The sequence below is a fragment of the Dermacentor albipictus genome, chromosome 8, assembly GCF_038994185.2.
Source record: "Dermacentor albipictus isolate Rhodes 1998 colony chromosome 8, USDA_Dalb.pri_finalv2, whole genome shotgun sequence".
NCBI lineage: Eukaryota > Metazoa > Arthropoda > Arachnida > Ixodida > Ixodidae > Dermacentor > Dermacentor albipictus.
The window spans coordinates 118,933,343-118,951,959 of record NC_091828.1 but is presented as its reverse complement, the minus strand read 5'-3'; the positions used below and the strand labels follow the sequence as shown (position 1 = coordinate 118,951,959).

The following is an 18,617-nucleotide window of genomic DNA, read 5'->3' as shown; positions in this document are numbered from 1 at the left end:
CACTTACACGACGCAATGTATACAATACAAATAAGATAGAAAAAATAAAGGAACATCCAGTGAGCATACTGAAAATTGTGCAACCGGGATCTATTAGTGCAATCGGTAAACAAGAACACAAGAAACGTAAGCGTATAGGACCGTATCGATTTCTTGTGACAAACGTTCTGATTGCAATAAAAGCCTTGCTTCATGGAAGCACAAACCTTATGAAACTATTCATACAAAGGAAATGCAGCATTACAGCACAGAGGTTACCACTGCAAAAAAAAAAAAGAAAGAGTCGCAACTTTACTCAAAAGGCGAAGCATCTATCGTGATAGCAAATTAGCGGACATCTGTACGAAATAAGAAAAGTAGTTCTAATGGCCTTATAAGCCTGGAAACATTCGCTTACTAACTATATTAACAAACATGGTGCCAGCGCGCAGGCAAACATGAACACATGGTTGCCTGTTTGCCGAAGCCGTGGTTTCAGAGTCAAATCCCTCTAAATTTAGGCAGTTGCTATCAGACAATTTGAACTCAAAATAGTCACTTTTCCTAATGTTTACTCTCCCAGCAATCGGACTTGCTTGTGTCATCGCCTATTTTTCCGTTTCTTCCTTTTGCCACTTTTGTTTATCGTTTATCACATCTACGTGTACAGTTTTCTTTTGATTTATGCTGCTAAGTTTGGGGTATTTTCATTGTTCTGTTCATACCTGATGTTTTCTAGACGGTTTATTACCTATTTTTCTGTTAGCTTTGTTTTGCTTTTTTTTAGCCGATGTATGACACTTTCCCATCGCTGTATACCCCCCCCCCCCCTTTCTGTACCCTCCCTGAAGGGACACTTAAGGGAATAATAAATGGTGATGATGATGATGACATAACACACGATTACAGCGGACACTCGCCGTATAGAAAGGCTAGCATGAGGAAATGCGGCAGCAGCAGCGAGCGAAGTGACCTTCGCGCTGTCTGTCGCTTTAACGCAAACTGAGCGGCGAGAACACAGCACGCAAAGGTACGAGCCATCTGCTGATCGCTTTCGAGATAATAGAGACATTTAGCGTGTCCGGTATTCGGGCAAGCACGGGCGGTTTTCCGGTTTAGCGGGAGCGTCAAGGTGAGCGGCCAGATTGGTGGCGCCAGCTGGTGGCGCAAAGCTCAACCACACAAACACAGAGCTAATTACTATATTCTGCTTAGCTGCTGGCGTAAATTTTCGACAGTGGCGTAATCGTGTTCATAATTACGCCGCTGCCGAAAATTTGCACGAGTGGCGAAGCAGGATATGATGAGTTACTGCAGTTTTAGCTATGCGTTTGTCTTGTTGAGCTCTACAACACCAGGCGGCTTCACCGCTCACGTTTACGCCCCGGCCATCCGGTAATCCGCCCAAACCGCTCCCGTTTACCGGAATAGCGAACAAGCTAAAAGTATCTAATGCGCGCGCGACCGCGCGATAGTTGCTGCCGTAGTGGAACGCCGCCCCACCGCATTCCCGTGCTGCCTCCCCGCTTTCCTCCATTGGGCGCGAGGTTGAGCCACGACAGTCGGTTCCCCTTGGGCGCGGTCGCGAAATGCGCGGCTGCTGCCGGAAAACAACGCATACCCCCCTCCCTCGCTGCCATCCCCCCGGCCTCTCGGAGGACTACGCGCTTCCACTCGGCTTTCCGCACTTACGCGCGCCATATTTCATTTCGCAAATGGAATCCGGAAGATTCGCTTGCCGTCAGCTTCCCGTGTGCTGCACCCGAAGGCACAGCAACAGGGCATCACGAACACGGAACTGCGTTACAAAAACACAAACGAGGCGCAAAACGTGGTGTCCGCGCTGTAAGCGAAAGCAAAAAAAGAAAGCGTGCGAGAGCACGTGATAGTGTTCGGCCATTGGGCGGGCGCAGCATGGAGGAAAAGCGCCGGGAAGGAGTACGGCTGCAATCTTTATAACATGAAGTCACTTTCAGTTTTATTTAGGGGTGTTATGCGAATGCTGACAATTGTTCCTTGGCTTACAGCGCCCTCAGCTGCGCACACTCAATAGCCCGAGTTGGCGAGATTTTCATTTGAGAAGGCCAGCTGTCCAGTGCATTCCTGGCGCAGGTTTCTATTTCGTCGGGTTGTTGTCCTTGAATCCTTGTGACGTGGTTTAGACACCACTCAGCATCGGAGAAATTTGCGGGACCTTTTTCGTTATTGTAGACTGGCCCACTCCTAGTGGCACATACCCAGTTAGCCAAGTTGGCTTCAAAGACGGTCATTGAAGAGCACCCAATGCCTACTGACAGATACCCAGCAGCTCAAGCTGGCATCAAAGATAAGTTCATTGGAAAATAGCAAAGACTGAATGACACAGACCCAATTCTTGAAGTTGGCGTCAGGGTTCTTTCGAACGCAGACGCACGCACGCACGCACGCACGCACGCACGCACGCACGCACGCACGCACGCACGCACGCACGCACGCACGCACGCACGCACGCACACACACACTCCGGAATGTGATTGAAGTACCCTCAGGAAGTTATGGCAATAATAATACTAAGTGGTCCTTGATGTGTGGAACCTTGATGGAGCATTCGGCGGTGGTTGTCGCGTACTTTCTCCCGATAGAGAAAGTTCTCAATGGCGGCGTGCCTGTGGCGGGCCCTGGAATGCGATGGGATGCCCTGGGATGCCAAGACTCGCCATTGTAGAAAGTATATACCGACGGACATACCGAAAAGTGCGTAGAGCTTTCAATATATGCGAATGGCATTAAAATTAACCATTTGACCAGTTAGTCATGCTTCCATGCAGCAACGGACCCAAGCCCCCCAAGGTCACGCATAGGGAATAATATAGGTAGTATTGCTCTCATATTGTGGCTTCTTGCAAGTACCCTGTCAGTATCTTGTACCAAGTTGTCTTGAAGGGCCCGCAAACAGAAGTCATTTACTTTCGGAACCGTGCTCAGGCCATTCAAGTGCTTATAAGCCAATGCTAGAAATTAAAAGATTCGGCGCACAAACGCCTATGAATTGCATCCAGGTGGCTAATTCGAGTCTGCTGCGAGAAGCAATCAAGCTGCAGGACACATTATCCTAAGCATGAGGGAATTGTCGAGGCCTAATGCATTTAGCTCCCAGAAAACGGCAACGTATTGTTTTCCTAAAGTTAGCCCATTGTAAATTCAACAGAATTGCAGAAATGTCTGTTACACACAGAGAGAAAAGAAAAGTAGGACACTGCATAAATATTTGGGTAGCCGCTCGGTAGGTAATCATAGGAAATGCTGGCATGAAAAGCAAATAACCCCATGGTTTAAAACGCACCAGTAACGACATAAGAAATCTCTTCGCCGTGGATCTTTTTTTTATATCCTATTTTATGTCAAGTGTTCAGAATTCATGGATAGAATCACAACAGAAACATACAATTTTTGCCGTTGCGCTCGTATGAGTCAATATGATTAAACGTTTTTCATCATACTTACAATTCTTTGTTTACTCCAAGTCAGTTGTTCCAGACATTGCTCTGAATTTTGACCGCGGAATCGGAGGGCTTTGCATTATTTTCATGATTTTATTTGATTCGTTGCTTGTCATTTATGCTGCACGAGTGGCATATATTCGTCATTTCATAATCAAATGCACAAGCGCATGTAATGGAGGCAGAATTAAAGTGTTATTGTAATTTAAAAAGCACAGAGACTGTTTCTTTGGAGGGACAGGAGGAGTTGTTTATTCTCACACAAATATCTTCTCCCAAGGGAGTCTCTAATTTACTGCCGCAAATTAGAATGAGATTATCTTCTGCTGCGAACTTTCGCTTTGACTCCCACCGGAGCCACCGAGACTGCTTAGACCACCGAAGCCACCACCCAGGCCGCCGCTGCTGCTGGATCCGCCGAAACCTCCACTCAGACCACTACCGCTGCCAAATCCACCGAAGCTACCACTCATGCCGCTGCCGCCGAATCCACCATAGCTTCCACCCGTGCTGCTTCCACCGTATCCACCGAGGCCTCCACCCATGCCGCTGCCGCTGCCACTGCCGTATCCACCAAGGCCGCCACCCATGCTGCTGCTGCTGCCAAATCCGCCGAAGCCTCCACCCATGCTGCTACCACCGTATCCACCGAGGCCTCCACCCAGGCCGCTACTGCCGCCGTATCCACCGAAGCCTCCGCTCATGCTGCTGCCACCGAAGCCACCTCTTCCACCATAGCGCCTTCCGTATCTGCGTCCACGGCGTCGGCGACGTGATCCTCCACTGCCGAAGAGTCCACCGAAGCCACCGCTGCTGAGGCCACTACTACCGAAGCCGCTACTTCCTCCAAGGCTGCCAAAGAGGCTACCCAAGCCGCTACCTCCTGAAAGGCCGCCGAAGCCGCTGCTCAAGCCGCTACCGCTACTGCCACCACTGCTTCCACCATAGCCGCTATCGCTGTACCCGTCGCTACTACCGTAGCCTCCTCCGTAGCCACTGCCGGAGCCGCCACTGCCGAAACTGCTGCTTCCGCCGTAGCCGCCACTGCCGAAACCACTGCTTCCACCGTAGCCGCCACTTCCACGGCTGCCGCTGCTGAAGAGGCCGCTGCCAAGACCACCACCAAGGCCGCTACCTCCGGATCCTCCACTGAAGAGGCTACTTAGGCCTCCACTGCCACCGCTGCTGAACAAGCGGCCGCCGAGGCCGCTTCCACCGTAGCCGCCACCGAGGCCGCTACTTCCATATCCTCCACCGAAGAGGCTGCTTAGGCCGCCACTGCCACTGCTGCTGAACAAGCCGCTGCCGAGGCCGCTGCTACCGTAGCCGCCGCCGAGGCCGCTACTTCCATATCCTCCATTGAAGAGGCTACTTAGACCTCCACTGCCACCGCTGCTGAACAGGCCGCTGCCGAGGCCAGTGCCACCGTAGCCGCCGCCGAGGCCGCTACTTCCATATCCTCCATTGAAGAGGCTACTTAGACCTCCACTGCCACCGCTGCTGAACAGGCCGCTGCCGAGGCCGCTGCCACCGTAGCCGCCGCCGAGGCCGCTACTTCCATATCCTCCATTGAAGAGGCTACTTAGACCTCCACTGCCACCGCTGCTGAATAGGCCGCTGCCGAGGCCGCTGCCACCGTAGCCGCCGCCGAGGCCGCTACTTCCATATCCTCCATTGAAGAGGCTACTTAGACCTCCACTGCCACCGCTGCTGAACAGGCCGCTGCCGAGGCCGCTGCCACCGTATCCGCCGCCGAGGCCGCTACTTCCATATCCTCCATTGAAGAGGCTACTTAGACCTCCACTGCCACCGCTGCTGAACAGGCCGCTGCCGAGGCCGCTGCCACCGTAGCCGCCGCCGAGGCCCCTGCTTCCATATCCTCCACCGAAGAGGCTGCTTAAGCCGCCACTGCCACCGCTGCTGAACAGGCCGCCGCCGAGGCCGGTACTTCCATATCCTCCACCGAAGAGGCTGCTTAGGCCGCCGAGGCCACTGCCACCACCTAATAGATTCACAAAAAGGTTAATTGTTACATATCTCTAGTGACAAAGTGGTGCGGGATTTCTTTTATGTGAAGGAGGCTACTCGGCATTTTAGTGTTCTGATGTACCAAAACAGTGTGCACAATTCTGCTGACAAATACGTTGAGAATTGTATACACCACATTTCTGACAGGAGGTGCATACTGGACAGACAGCGCTACCTGTCTATGCACTGCTCTTTCAAAAGCTTTCACTCCTGTAAGCGAAGAGGTTGCAGCAGGTGGTAATTTGACAGATTTATTACAAGATAGGATAGTTTCTATGTAGTCAACGTAAACAGAATTTCAAACCTGCAAACACCGTTTACCTAATTGCAAGTGCTTTAACGCACAATATCGCCGAGCCAAACTCACACCTGCATAAATCAGACTGAACAGGTTACCTCTTACTCTTAGTGAAAAGTAGGGTAGTTAACTTCTGTGCTTTTTAAATTACTATGAGCAGATAAAAGTTGGCTCCCGCTTTCACCTTGTTCTCGTTTTCCACGTTGTTATGAGCAGATAAGCTTCTTAAGAGTCATGCTGGGCATCATACCTTCTCTAAAGAAATGTGGGGACCTTGTAGTTAACATTATTGTGTACAGACGAATGTAGCGATAATACTACCTTTGCTTAAGGTTTGTAATACTTGTGCGATGAGACACCTTTAAGAATTATAGTACATAAAAACACTTTAGAGGAATGTGTGTTTCTATAGAAGTAGTTGAAGATTATTAAGCCTATTCGTTGAAATCTGGTGCTCATGAAATTTGGTTCAAGGTCGACTAAATTCCCAGCTCCTTCTTTGGTTTTCTCTCGCAGTTGGCATTTATGTTCGAGCTGGTTTATGTCAGAAGTTATGCATTTCTGATCATATAGGAATAAAACAGTTGAAAAACGTCTTTTTATAGGTGGCGCATGAATAGAGAAACATTGCGACCCTATATACAGTTATCTGTTGGCGCACTCAATGTACCATAACACTGCAAGTAGCCTGTCGTTTGCGCAAGTCACACTTTCTCGTTGCACTTACATGCCGGCAGGGCTGCCTCAACTGACGTTGGCACCTTTTCATTGCGGGGGAATAGTCTTACAGGCGCTTTGGCATAAAGTTTGTCGCGTATACAGGACACATGCGTGATGTCCATCGCTTTTACGCCCACTTACTAGCTGTGACGATTACAAACACACGGAATGAGACGCTGCACTTGGCCGTGGCAAAAATACTCAGTGTTGATCAAACTTTGGCCTCGCGAGCACTCACACCTGTGGTAAGCGAGCTATCGAGAAAGGAGTGGTTCTGGCAGAGTCTGAGGATAAGGGAAAATACTGAATTGCACTTCAAGACCCCACTTTAGGATTTTGGCAAGAAATTTCCTTCAGCAAATTTTAGTAGTGTGCGCTTACCGTTAATTACCCCTCCTTTAACTGTAGTACAATTAAAGTAGATTGTAAAGACAGAGCGTTGGTTAGGAAAACCCAAATCAGTGCTGAACGTAGCGTTTGGGCCAACTACGCAGAATGCCACGAGGTTGGCTCAACACTGTCACCGTGGAACTTCCTATGGCTTGGCGGAGGTAGTGTGCGGTTACCGTTAATTACTACGCCTGTAATTGTAATACAAATAAAGAAAATTGTAAAGACAGAACATTGGTTAGCTAAACGCAAATCAGTGCTGAACGTAGTGTTTGGGCCGACTACACAGAATGCCGCGAGGTTGGCTCAACATTGTCGGCGTGGAACTTGCTGTGGCTTGGCGGAGATACGTAGATGACACAGAATTGGCCAACTGCACTCACCTAAGCCCTTGCGAATGATGAAGTAACGCGTCTGGTAGCCAGAGGCGAGGCAGGCGAGTGATACGGAAAGCACGCAGACCAGCAACAGCCGAGCCATGGTTGGTTCCTGTCCCGGAAAACGGCACGGACTCGGAGTCTCCGGGACACCGGCGCGTCTTATATACAATATTCCCGTTCCCCCTCTTTTGTCAAGGGGAAGGTCAGTTTATGCGCGCACGCGAGAAAAAATAGCCCTCGGAGATGCAGTTTTCCAGTACGAGTATTGTTTCGTGCGCAGAATATGCAGCTTTTTTTTTCTCTCGCATGAAATACGCTTCCATATGAAGGACGCACTCGAAAGCCTGTCTGCGTCTTGAGACAGCGGGAGACCTTGGTCCCTTCTGGCTGACAGCGCTGGCACTGGTTGACGAACAAGTGTTCACTTGGTTAGTGATTGATCTGCAGACATGCTTCATGGCTTTGTTCCTCTGCCCACGTACGTTCATGCGCAAAGCCTAAGCTCTTGCTCGTCAAAAGAGGCTCCTTTCATCCTCTAACGCAGGGATGCTAACGAAATGCGCTCCTCGAATAACAGTATTGGTGCCGCGAAATAAAGGCGCCACGGGTCCCGACTTCATGCAACCTGAGTGGCACCAGCGTAGAGCAGTAGACGGCAAAATGTGGGCACATTGGCTCTCCTGAGAAATTCAAAGCTGTGATGGTTGGCCGCGAGAAGAATATGTTAATGAAGGTTGTTCGATATAGTGACGGATCAGTTCTATCCTAGCCAGGCACGTACCCAGGATTTTTTTTCGGGGGGGCCCACCACCTCCATCATCATCATCATCACCATCATCATCATCATCATCATCATCATCATCATGTTTTATGTCCACTTCAGGACGAAGGCCTCTCCCTGCGATCTCCATTTACCCCTGTCCTGCGCCAACCGATTCCAACTAGCACCCGCGAATTTCCTAATTTCATCGCTCCACTTAGTGTTTTGTCGTCCTCGATTGCGTTTACCTTCTCTTGGTGCCCATTCCGTAACCCAAATGGTCCAACGATTATCTGACCAGCGCATTACATGACCTGCCCAGCTACATTTTTTCCTCTTGATGTCAATTAGAACATCGTCTATACCCGTTCGCTCTCTGATCCAAACCGCTCTCTTCCTCTCTCTTAACGTTATGCCTAGCAATCTTCGTTCGATCGCTCTTTGCGCGGTCCTTAACTCATTCTGAAGTCTCTGCCCCATATGTCAGCACTGGCAAAATGCACTGATTGCACACCTTACTTTTCAATAATAATGATAAGCTTCCAGTCAGGAGCTGGCAATGTCTGCCGTATGCGATCCAACCTATTTTTATTTTTCTGTGAATTTCCTTCTCATGATCAGGGTTCCCTGTGATTAATTGACCTAGGTAAACGTACTCCTTCACAGTCTCTAGTGGCCGACTGGCGATCCTGATATCTTGTTCCTTTGCCCGGCTATTTATCATTATCGTCATCGTCTGCATATTAATATTCAACCCCACTCTTACACTCTCTCTGTTAAGGTATCCAATCATTTGTTGTAACTCGTCTGCATTGTTGTTGAATAGAACAATGTCATCGGCAAAGCGAAGGTTGCTGAGATATTTGCCGTCGATCTTTACTCCTAAGCCTTCCCAGTTTAATAGCTTGAATTCTTCTAAGCACGCAGTGAATAGCTTTGGAGAAATTGTGTCTCCCTGTCTGACCCATTTCCCTGTAGGTGTCTCCCTGCTTTTCTTGTGTAGAATTAAGGCAGCTGTAGAACCTCTGTATATATTCTTACGCGAAGGACGAGCCAGTAAGACGAGAAACTATTTACAGATTATATTTACAACAACGGTTGCAGCGCTGACCGGTTAGATTCACAGCGCGAGCCCAGTTCGTTCTTCCTCCTCTTTTCTGGAGTGATTGCGCCCACGCACCTCGTTCAAACAAAAAAATACCACACACATGTAGCAATATTTTTCAGGCTTTTTACGTAAGCGTTCTGTAGTCCTTGATTACGTAGTGCCTCTATACTGCTGGTATCTCTACTGAATCAAATGCATTTTCGTAATCCATATAAACCACATAGAGAGGCTTATTGTACTCTGCAGATTTCGCGATAACCTGATTGATGACATGGATGTGATCCATTGTAAGGTATCTCTTCCTGAAGCCAGCCTGTTCCCTTGGTTGACAAAATCCAGTGTTGCCCTTATTCTATTGGAGATTATTTTGGTAAATATCTTATATAATACTGGGAGCAAGCTAATGGTCCTATAATTTTTCAATTCTTTAACGTCTCCTTCTTTTGTAGATTGGTATAATGTCTGTATTCTTCCAGTTTTCTGGGACCCTTGCAGTCGATATACAGTTCGTATAAAGAGCCGCCAGTTTTCCAGCATTATGTCTCCTCCATCTTTGATTAAATGGACTGTTATTCCACCTTCTCCTCCCGCTCTTCATCGTTTCATGTCTTGCAGGGCCCTTCTGACCTCATCGCTAGTTATAGGAGAGTTTCTGTATCCTGTTCATTACTGTTTCTAAGTGAGGTATCGGGACTCCTCTGGGTACTGTATACAGGTCAGGTTAGAATTTTTCCGCTGCTTTTACTGTAACTTCGAGATTGCTTATGATATTATCCCTCTTATGTTTTAGTGCATACATCATGGTTTGTCCTATGCCAGGTTTCTTTTTTACTGATTTCAGGCTGCGTTCATTTTTTTTACGGCTTCTTCAGTCTTTCTCATGTTATAGTTTCGAATATCAGTTATTTTCGCCTTGTTGATCAGTTTTGACATTTCCGCGAATTGCGTAACGCTGTGCTGCCGCCACTCCCATACAACCGCGTAGAGCGCAGGACTCTGCGATTCTAGACGTACTGCGCTCACAGAGAAAGGTTAGAAAAACACCCACATAAGCACAGCAGAGAAGTGGCTACGCGAGGCGGTTCGACCGTTAACTGTAGAAGCGTCATTCAAAGCAAGTAATTATTCTACACTTCCGGCAGCGTTTTCTCTACTTCCTTTTTAAATAAAAAGATGTTGATCCATAAATATTCTCATAAACAACGGTTAACATTTTTATTATTCGCTTTTGCTTGCAGTTTGGTTGTTGCGTTGGCTCTCTCCCTTAGTAGATCGCTTAATTTCTCAACTCCTTGCGATTTTTGTTTCCAGTTTCCAATTTTGCACGAAAGGTGCTATAAAATTAAGGAAAAACAGACGAGGTAACGGGCGACAGTCATCTTGCTTATGGGTTTAAGAGTTATTGCAGGGTTTCATGATGGACGTTCTTTCACATCATTTTATTTCCCATCTTATCTAACCCATATCACGTGTATATGGTTCCGGGCATCTGCCAGCGTCGCGGCGAGCCGTAACTCAAGGAAATAATGAAGCAAAGGGAAAAGTTAAACGCAATTGGCGTTTTATCCGGCCGCAACTCGTTCCATGAGTGTACAGACCAGCTGAGTAACAGCCGCATCCCTCTCCTGGTCCCAGGATCAGCCTAAACAAAGAAGGTTGAACTAACAAAAGCAATAGCTATGCACGTGACGGTTGAATAGATGGTGACAACTGAACGTATCTCGTGTTAATCGCGCGGGTGCGGAATGTATGAGAAAACTGTCCTTCACATTACAAGAGATGCCGATAACTACCGCCTTCTAAAAGGAGGGAAAAAGGCAGCATAAGGCTGACCGATGAACAGCTGCCAAGTCTCAGCATTAATCTGGCGGCGCTTTAGGAATGTGTGAGGAGTGGTGGCGTGGATGGGAAGGGGGGGGGGGGGCTATGCCACTTGATTTCGGGGGGGGCCCGGGCCCCCCCGGGCCCCCCCCTGGGTACGTGCCTGATCCTAGCACTAATAATCAGACTGAGAAAGACCCACCTTTACAAAATCTAATGAAGTTCTTTCTCTTTTTTTAAGAGCGAAGCTTTTCTTGCCTATACTCGCAGACAACTTTTTTTGGCTATGAAGCGAAAGCTACGGGGGCGGTGATTCTGCACATGACTGTATTCGTACGCAATGTAGTCCGGGCGCGCTCGGCACCGGTATCGGTTTCGCCCAACCTCTTTTGTGAAGGCAGATACAATTAACTCGGCGTGAATCAATGTTTGCTCACTCCCGATAGGCACCAAGTTCTGAACAGCGAGCATCGCAGCCTGCGTTCGAGCTCTGAGGCAGCCGTATGGCGTCGCTTAGGAATTTGACGCGCAACCGACGCTGGCGTCGACAGAACCGGCGCAGCAGTCAGCTCGCTCACTCATTTGTACATGTCGATGGTTACGATTTCCAGATGGGTTCGCTTCGTTTCCGCGCAGACTCTGGAAATACTTTTTTGTGGGCTTCAACAGGCCTTCGTTGCTAAAGTTGGTCAACAGCCTCTCAGGGGAGTCGAATGGCGGGACAGCAAGCGGTGAGCACTCACCAGAAGGCACGGGCGTCATTTTGCATTCGATGAATTTGCAAAACGTGCGATGGTCTCGGGTGTGCGAAAACGCGAAAGAGCAAACTAAAAATATAATAAAATACCAATAGCAGACTGGTGAATGTTACGTGTCGTTTCAAGTTAGGTGCTGTAGAAAACAAAGGAAAGTACTGCTTCCTATTTACCACGTAAGAAAACGAGAGCGAAACTGCGGGACTACTTCCAGCAGCGGTGAAAGAGGCGCGCTTAGTTTCCGTAGCACTCGCCTCATGGCCAAGAAAAGTTGTCCGCCAGTATAGTCTATGTCCACCCCGGTTTCACGTATATCATTCGCTCAGTATGTCAGAGGACATGTCCATTGATGTGCGTATTAGCAACGGCTTTTATTACCACTGCATGTTGAGCGGCAAAGCGCCGGCAGTGAGGCTACCTGTGCTTTGCGTAATCTAAGAATGCATCCCTAAATTAAACCATTAAATAAAATGCATCCTCTAAGGTATCTCTAACAGCTCATTTAATTTTATTACGTGCATGAAATTTAGCGTGCCCTATTCCTGATCCCCTGGGTAAGGGCCACTAGGTATGCATCACTATGACACTGGGGGTGTGTAAGTCTTAAATGTATGTGTATGTGTGCCCCATTACTCTCTGCCCCCTCCCCCGCTTACTCTCTCTCTCTATCATTTTTATCTTCAAAAACGTGAAACATCGTCTTCCTTCGCGTGACATATCAGTGTCACATTGCGCATCTGTGTGAACTGCTGTTTGAATTTCGGCATAGCTTGTGAACTGCATAGTGGATAAGCCTACAGATTAAATGACATGAAAGTTGGGATCCGTGCGGTACGTATAGACTCTGCGATGACATCATACGTTGAATTGAATTGAATAAAGGTGACGTTACACATCAAATTTAGCTACACGGGACTGAGTTAGGCCATTCACCAGTTTTTGGCTTGACACAGGTAGCTCTCATTTTGACTTACTTTTATTGCTTATTTTTATTTGAGGAATTCAATTAGTTCAGTAAAACCTGTCCTCCACGCGGAGCGCCTGCGTGGTTGTGGTTCGGAATGATTTTGCGCCGAGCGACGTCCGACGCCGACATCGGGTTTTTTGCGACATGGGGCCCTTCATCAAGTAGATACTGTCTTCTCCTGAAATCGTTAGGAAAGTTCTGGCGCTGCGATCACTCGGTTGTCATGGCGTTGATGGCTAGTACGTGAATTTGTCCGACCTTCATGCTTGTGGCTGCAGAAGTTTTTGTGGCTTTATTCACTACTTTCTACCGACTTTTATTGGCCTGCATTTCTAAGCAAATCCCACTCACCTACATGCAGAAGGCGATAAGATAAGATAAGAAGCCACGCATGTTCCTGATCATTGCGAATTGTAGCGCGAGTGAGTTAATTATTCTGATGACATTTAAAATGTTCGCCATTGTTGCGCCACCAGCTTCTTCACAGGAAATGGATTGTCCACTGAGCAAACAATGATAACACGAGGTGATATCAAAAACAAACAAGGAAACAAACAATTCTACAACAAGCCCTTTTGATAAAAGTGCTTAAACAACAAAAAAAGGAAAACAGCACACGCATCAATCTATACACCGACAGAATACTGCGACATAACAATAATACACGACGATACAGAAATTGTCTGCACATCGAGGCAATGTCCCTATCAGCGAAGAACCTTTTTGAAGCCTCCAAAGCTGATTGCTGCAATATTGCGTCATCCCATGGCGGAAGCGAATTTTCCACGCTGCGAGGACGTTAAGATTCAGATTCAGGTTCAGGTATATTGGTTCCGAAAATAGAAGTAGTTACAACGTCACAAATATGCAGACGAGGCTACCAAAGGGAAAGAACTCTACTGGGACCCTCGGTTAATAATAAACATATTGGTGGTCATAGCTATGAACAGCAAATGAGTGCTATTATCAAATAAAATCGACAGATCAAATACATTATCACACATTTAATTTAAAATCAGACATGGAAAATCACGTTATAAAAGGAAAGTGTGAGAAGGCATGGATGGAACACAAGAAATGACATGTGAGACACATACACAGATACGCAGCCATATCGTAGTACAGTTATCACAGGAATTCATGCTTTAGGTAACTTAAGATTTCAAGAGAAGTACAGGATTTTATAGTTGATGGTAATCCATTACAAGAGAAATTGGAGCGAGCACATATGTTTTTTTTTTGCCGTAATTGGTATGAACCACGGGTAACAAGAAATTGCTGTTAGCCGCAAATCTGGTTATATTTTTATTGTGCAAAAGATCTACCACAATGAACTGAAACGTAAGGATATATGAACCAACCTGTGGAATAAAACGAGTATGTTAAACTGGAAAATGTTATCAACAGGCAAGATACTGTACGCGCGAAGTAACACAGAGGCACTGGATTGCATGGAGCTGGAAGTGATAATGCGTATTGACTGATTTTGGATAAGTTGAATTGATGATAAGTGACAAGCATACGTGTTGCCTCATTAAACAATGCCGTAATTAATGTGACTATGAATTAAAGCATAATACAACGCTAGCAGAGCCTCACGAGAAAAAGAAACGGTGAGATTTGATTAATGCATGGATACCAAACACATTTTTCTGCTTGAGATGTTGGAAGTGACAGCGAAATGTAAGGTTAGTGTCAAGATGTTTGCCAAGAAAAGTAACATCGTTGTAAACGGGAATTGAATGAATTCCAAGCTTTATTTCAGAAATAGAAGTTAAGGGCCTCTGAGCACTATTAAACAACATTAATTTACTTTTTAGAGGATGAAGGACTAAGTAATGGTTGCTAAACCAGTTCATGATGTTACTCAATGCCATACTTTACTATGAAGTAAGAGCGCAATAGATTTATCAGATGAAGATATGGTTGTGTCATCTGCTTATAGAACTCAATGAACGTAGTTGTCTTTGAAATATTTCCTCGTGCAACAAAAGTAATGTTTACTTGAATCTGCTTGATTAGGGTGAAGTGTGCTTAAGTAAATCTATATTCACATTACATTCGTTCTACCATTGCACATTGCATTAGTCTTTCGGGAAGCCACAAATATTTTATGTAGTATTTCAGGCTTTGGTTTGAGAGCCCTCTATTTTTTGTTTTGTGACTGAGGTGCATGTAAAACAAAATTTTCGCATGTCTAAAAAAATGATTCTACAAAGCTTTTAGACACTCTTGTCATCACTTTTCCGAACTGGTGCCGCTGATATCCAAGGGGGTAATCACAATCATTTGCCCACATCATTTGATGTTTTTTGCAGGTAGATTCATTCCTGCGTCAGAGTGTTGTCGTATTAGGGATATTATTTCTGAAGTACTGCCGCACTAGCAATTTCGCTTTTGTGTAATCTTAGCGAAACATGGCACTCATTGTAAACAGCGCCTAATACATGCTTGAATGAAAGCGCCAGCGCTGCGAGCATTGGTCATCATCATCATCGTCACGATTAGACTACCTTTATGTCCACTGCTGAACGAAGGCGTCTCCCAGCGATTCCCAATTACCCCTGTCTCGTGTCCGCTGATTCAAAGCTGCGCCTGCAAAGTGGACATTAAGCAATCATGGAAACCGAGGAAAATTATTGCTTATTCACTCGGTCGAAGAGATGTTTTGCGACTAGTGGCGCCGTCTGGAGGCAAAAGACGGTGTTGTTCATTTTCCTCTGTTTACATTTTCCACCAGATGGCAGAGTGTGTCCAAACAGCGCGCCACCTAAGAAAATGTGGAGCATGCAATAGAAAAGCCGTAAAGGAATGAAAATGTTAAGTATAGTATGTCCAATTATATTACTCGAAAAAGGTGGCTAGTTCCTCTCGTTCTCTTAAAAATTTCTGAAATTCTTCTAAACTCACTCAGGGTCACTTTTCTTCTTGCCAATCACCTTATGCCTCAAATTACCTACCACAGTAAGTGCAGAACGCATCGTGGGGGCTGCAGGACCTCACGCTTTGCTGCTGAGGACACGAGATCTTGAGTTTGATTGCCTGCCGCGCTTCGATGATATATTTATTATTCTTGATAATAGCAAACTAATGTACTCGCCTCATAATTTTAAGCGTCTCAGACATCTTTATTCACAGAAAAGTGCTACGTAGCATAAATATTTTGTTATAACTAACTATCGACAGATTGTATAACCATTTGCGTTAATTTTCGCATACTCAGTTCATTAATATTTTTTTTAATCATAAGCCATCTGCTGCAGAGGTAACTTGAGGCGTTTCGACAGTACTACTCTCAAACCCTTGTTATTCCCGTTATTCATTAATGAACTAACCTTCAATATACCAGAGTCAATAGAGTTTTTTTTTTTTTGCGCAGATCACTAGCTCATGTACCATGAGATTTGGTTTTGCAAGCGATCACGTAGTACTTTATGGGTCCTTCGCCAGGTTCTGCACCTGGTATGCGGGTTCGTGGAAGCGTGATTATTTCCATATATTCATACTTGTGTCATTTACGAACAGTAATTTTTCTTCGAAACAACAAAGCAGTTCCTCGATAGTTTGTTTGAAAGTAAGTAAGGGTTATCTTCATGCACAGCATGAAATGGTCTGTGCATATTGCTCCATTATCTTTTCGTTATGTTTGATATCTCTTCACACACTTATTTTTACATTTAAGGTAACAATGCCAATTACTATCTCCTATGCTTTCTCCGGTTTAGTTCCCTGGGGTTCCAAGTGATTGTAATAAACCAAATTCCAGCCACTCGGTGCACTTCAAGGACCTCAAATTTCTTATTCTGGATGCCATGAGGTAGCATACGAGGGTTAATGGGCCAGTTGCCTGCTCCTAAGCTCACGTACCACGTGACACTTGAGATTAAGAGCGTGCTCTGCATCCACTGTTTTGACCTTCGGCGGCGCTGACTAGTACCCGCAGGACTAGCCTTTTGCAATATACAAATACCCGAGGAAGTGGACAAAAGGATAGCGCAATTGGTAAAGCATGGCGTGCGTAACGTGGTGTGAGTGTGAGGTCCCCACCCGCGGGAGGTTTTCATTAACCGAGTACCTCCCCATTTTAAATAAGCATAACCCTTAACTTTTCCTGCCTCCCATGTGTTCGTTTTCTGTTGCTTCATATGGTTGGGACATATGATTCTGACTTTCATGCCTAGTTTGTCCAATAAACTCGGAGGAACACTAAACTGCTATTATATAAATAAGCTCTCGCAACGTCTTCTTCAACTCTTTGTGCATCTGGAGCACGTACAAGCAGTGTGGCATTCATAAAATTCAGTACGTACAATATATGCGATTCGTTTTATTTGTCAGTGTGGCGATTCGCATTTTCCCCTCTCATGCACTCTGGCACTCTCGACTTTGCCCCTCCTGCGCAATTTGAAGATAGGGCCATTTTTTTTAAACGATTCCTCTTGTCATTTTATTACTCAGGCATGCATCTCATTTTTCAGTGCGTGCTTCCTTAACTAGAAAATGCCATGCCCTCTACCTAAAGCCTTTCATTGCGGGCTCTTAACAACTTCAAGCATAACCTTGTTTTGAAAGTTGCTTAATGTGGAAACGCATTGTACGGTTCTGTCAGTGAACAGCCACTGTCAGACTGTCTAGAAGCAGTGCAGTGAGATGATGTATTGCACTTTCATGTACCCGATCATGTCCAAGTTTACAGCACTGCTTTTCCTTTCTTGTACTTGCCGTTGCATTCATTCCTGCAATGACCATGAATGAGGCTGCAGTATGGGAAAATACTGAAAAAAATGTTGGAAAGACGAAGGCCTATATTACATTTCCCGTCTAGGGAAACATTTGTTGCGCCTGGATTATACAGAATGCAATATGTGATTAAATTTATACAAAGGAATTTTATTATAGCAAGGCGCGAAGCCCTCTGTTTTACGAACTTTAATTAAGGAGATATCTAATTTAATTCCTTCCTACTAACGCTCACTATTAGACCCACCAATGTGAAAATGATGAATGCTGCTGGTTGATGACTGTTCTAAATGGGATCGCCTTGTGACTTCGTGTTACTTACGCCCATTAGGTTTGCCGTGGATCACGCGATGGTATACATAAAGGCAGCAAAGTAACAACTGAAAACTGTCACTGATTACGACTGTAATCTACGGTGGTTTGAGCTGCTCGATCTGCTCATGAAGACGGTGTGCAACAACCAATTCCGCTGTCCAGAACAGTTGCTGCAGCGAAGCTTCGAGTGCTTGCATATGATGCGTTACATTGGTTGGGGAACACACCTAGTTTCCAGCGCACGCGTCTACATCGACTGGACCCCTGTCTGCAACTTCATACTCGACGAGGACGATCCCGACCCGAGACAACGGTACCTTGCCGACTGTGGCATGGCGTCGCATTTGCGATATCGTTTGCTTTCGCATCGGATGTGAGGATAGTGCTGCGTGTGACCACTGTGGTGACGAGGAATCTATCAAACACGTTCTTTGTCATTGTCCTCCGACACAGCTTACATAGGCCCTCCCTCGCGACTATGCTGGCGCGTCTTGACGACCGGCCACTTTCGGAACAATCAGTCCTGGAACGCCAACCTATGTCGGCGTTCCAGCGACACAGGTAGGCGCTGTGTCGAGTTATTGGCTTAACGCTAACGGATTAACTTCGACAGTCATCGTGAGATGCGCTCTGCCAGAATTTGTTCCCGAATTTTCGCACTCCAAAGGGAGGGTGCGGACCGTGCACGAGGGCTGGCCTTACCGAGTGAATAAGATGCAAGACTAAAAATGGCTGTGGCTTAGCTAAGGTTAAGCCCAGGATGCGAAGCATACTAGCCTTTATTTTAGTTGTTGAACCACTGTTTAGCCTGGTGAACTGCTGTTGCTTGGCTATATTTGGTTCGGCTAGACGAAGAAACAACTCATGCGTTACTCTG

General features: G+C 46.2%; 1 protein-coding gene across 1 annotated transcript; it reads right to left on the bottom strand.

Moving 5' to 3' along the window:
* Window positions 1-3,682: 3,682 nt before the first annotated feature.
* On the bottom strand, window positions 3,683-7,433 carry LOC139049308 (uncharacterized). The gene is made up of 3 exons (XM_070524686.1): window positions 7,278-7,433; window positions 4,538-5,460; window positions 3,683-4,504 (listed from the first exon to the last, which is right to left on the bottom strand). Exons 1-3 carry the CDS (start codon window positions 7,372-7,374, stop codon window positions 3,764-3,766), a joined length of 1,761 nt encoding a protein of 586 aa, XP_070380787.1. The 5' UTR covers window positions 7,375-7,433; the 3' UTR covers window positions 3,683-3,763.
* Window positions 7,434-18,617: the final 11,184 nt, after the last annotated feature.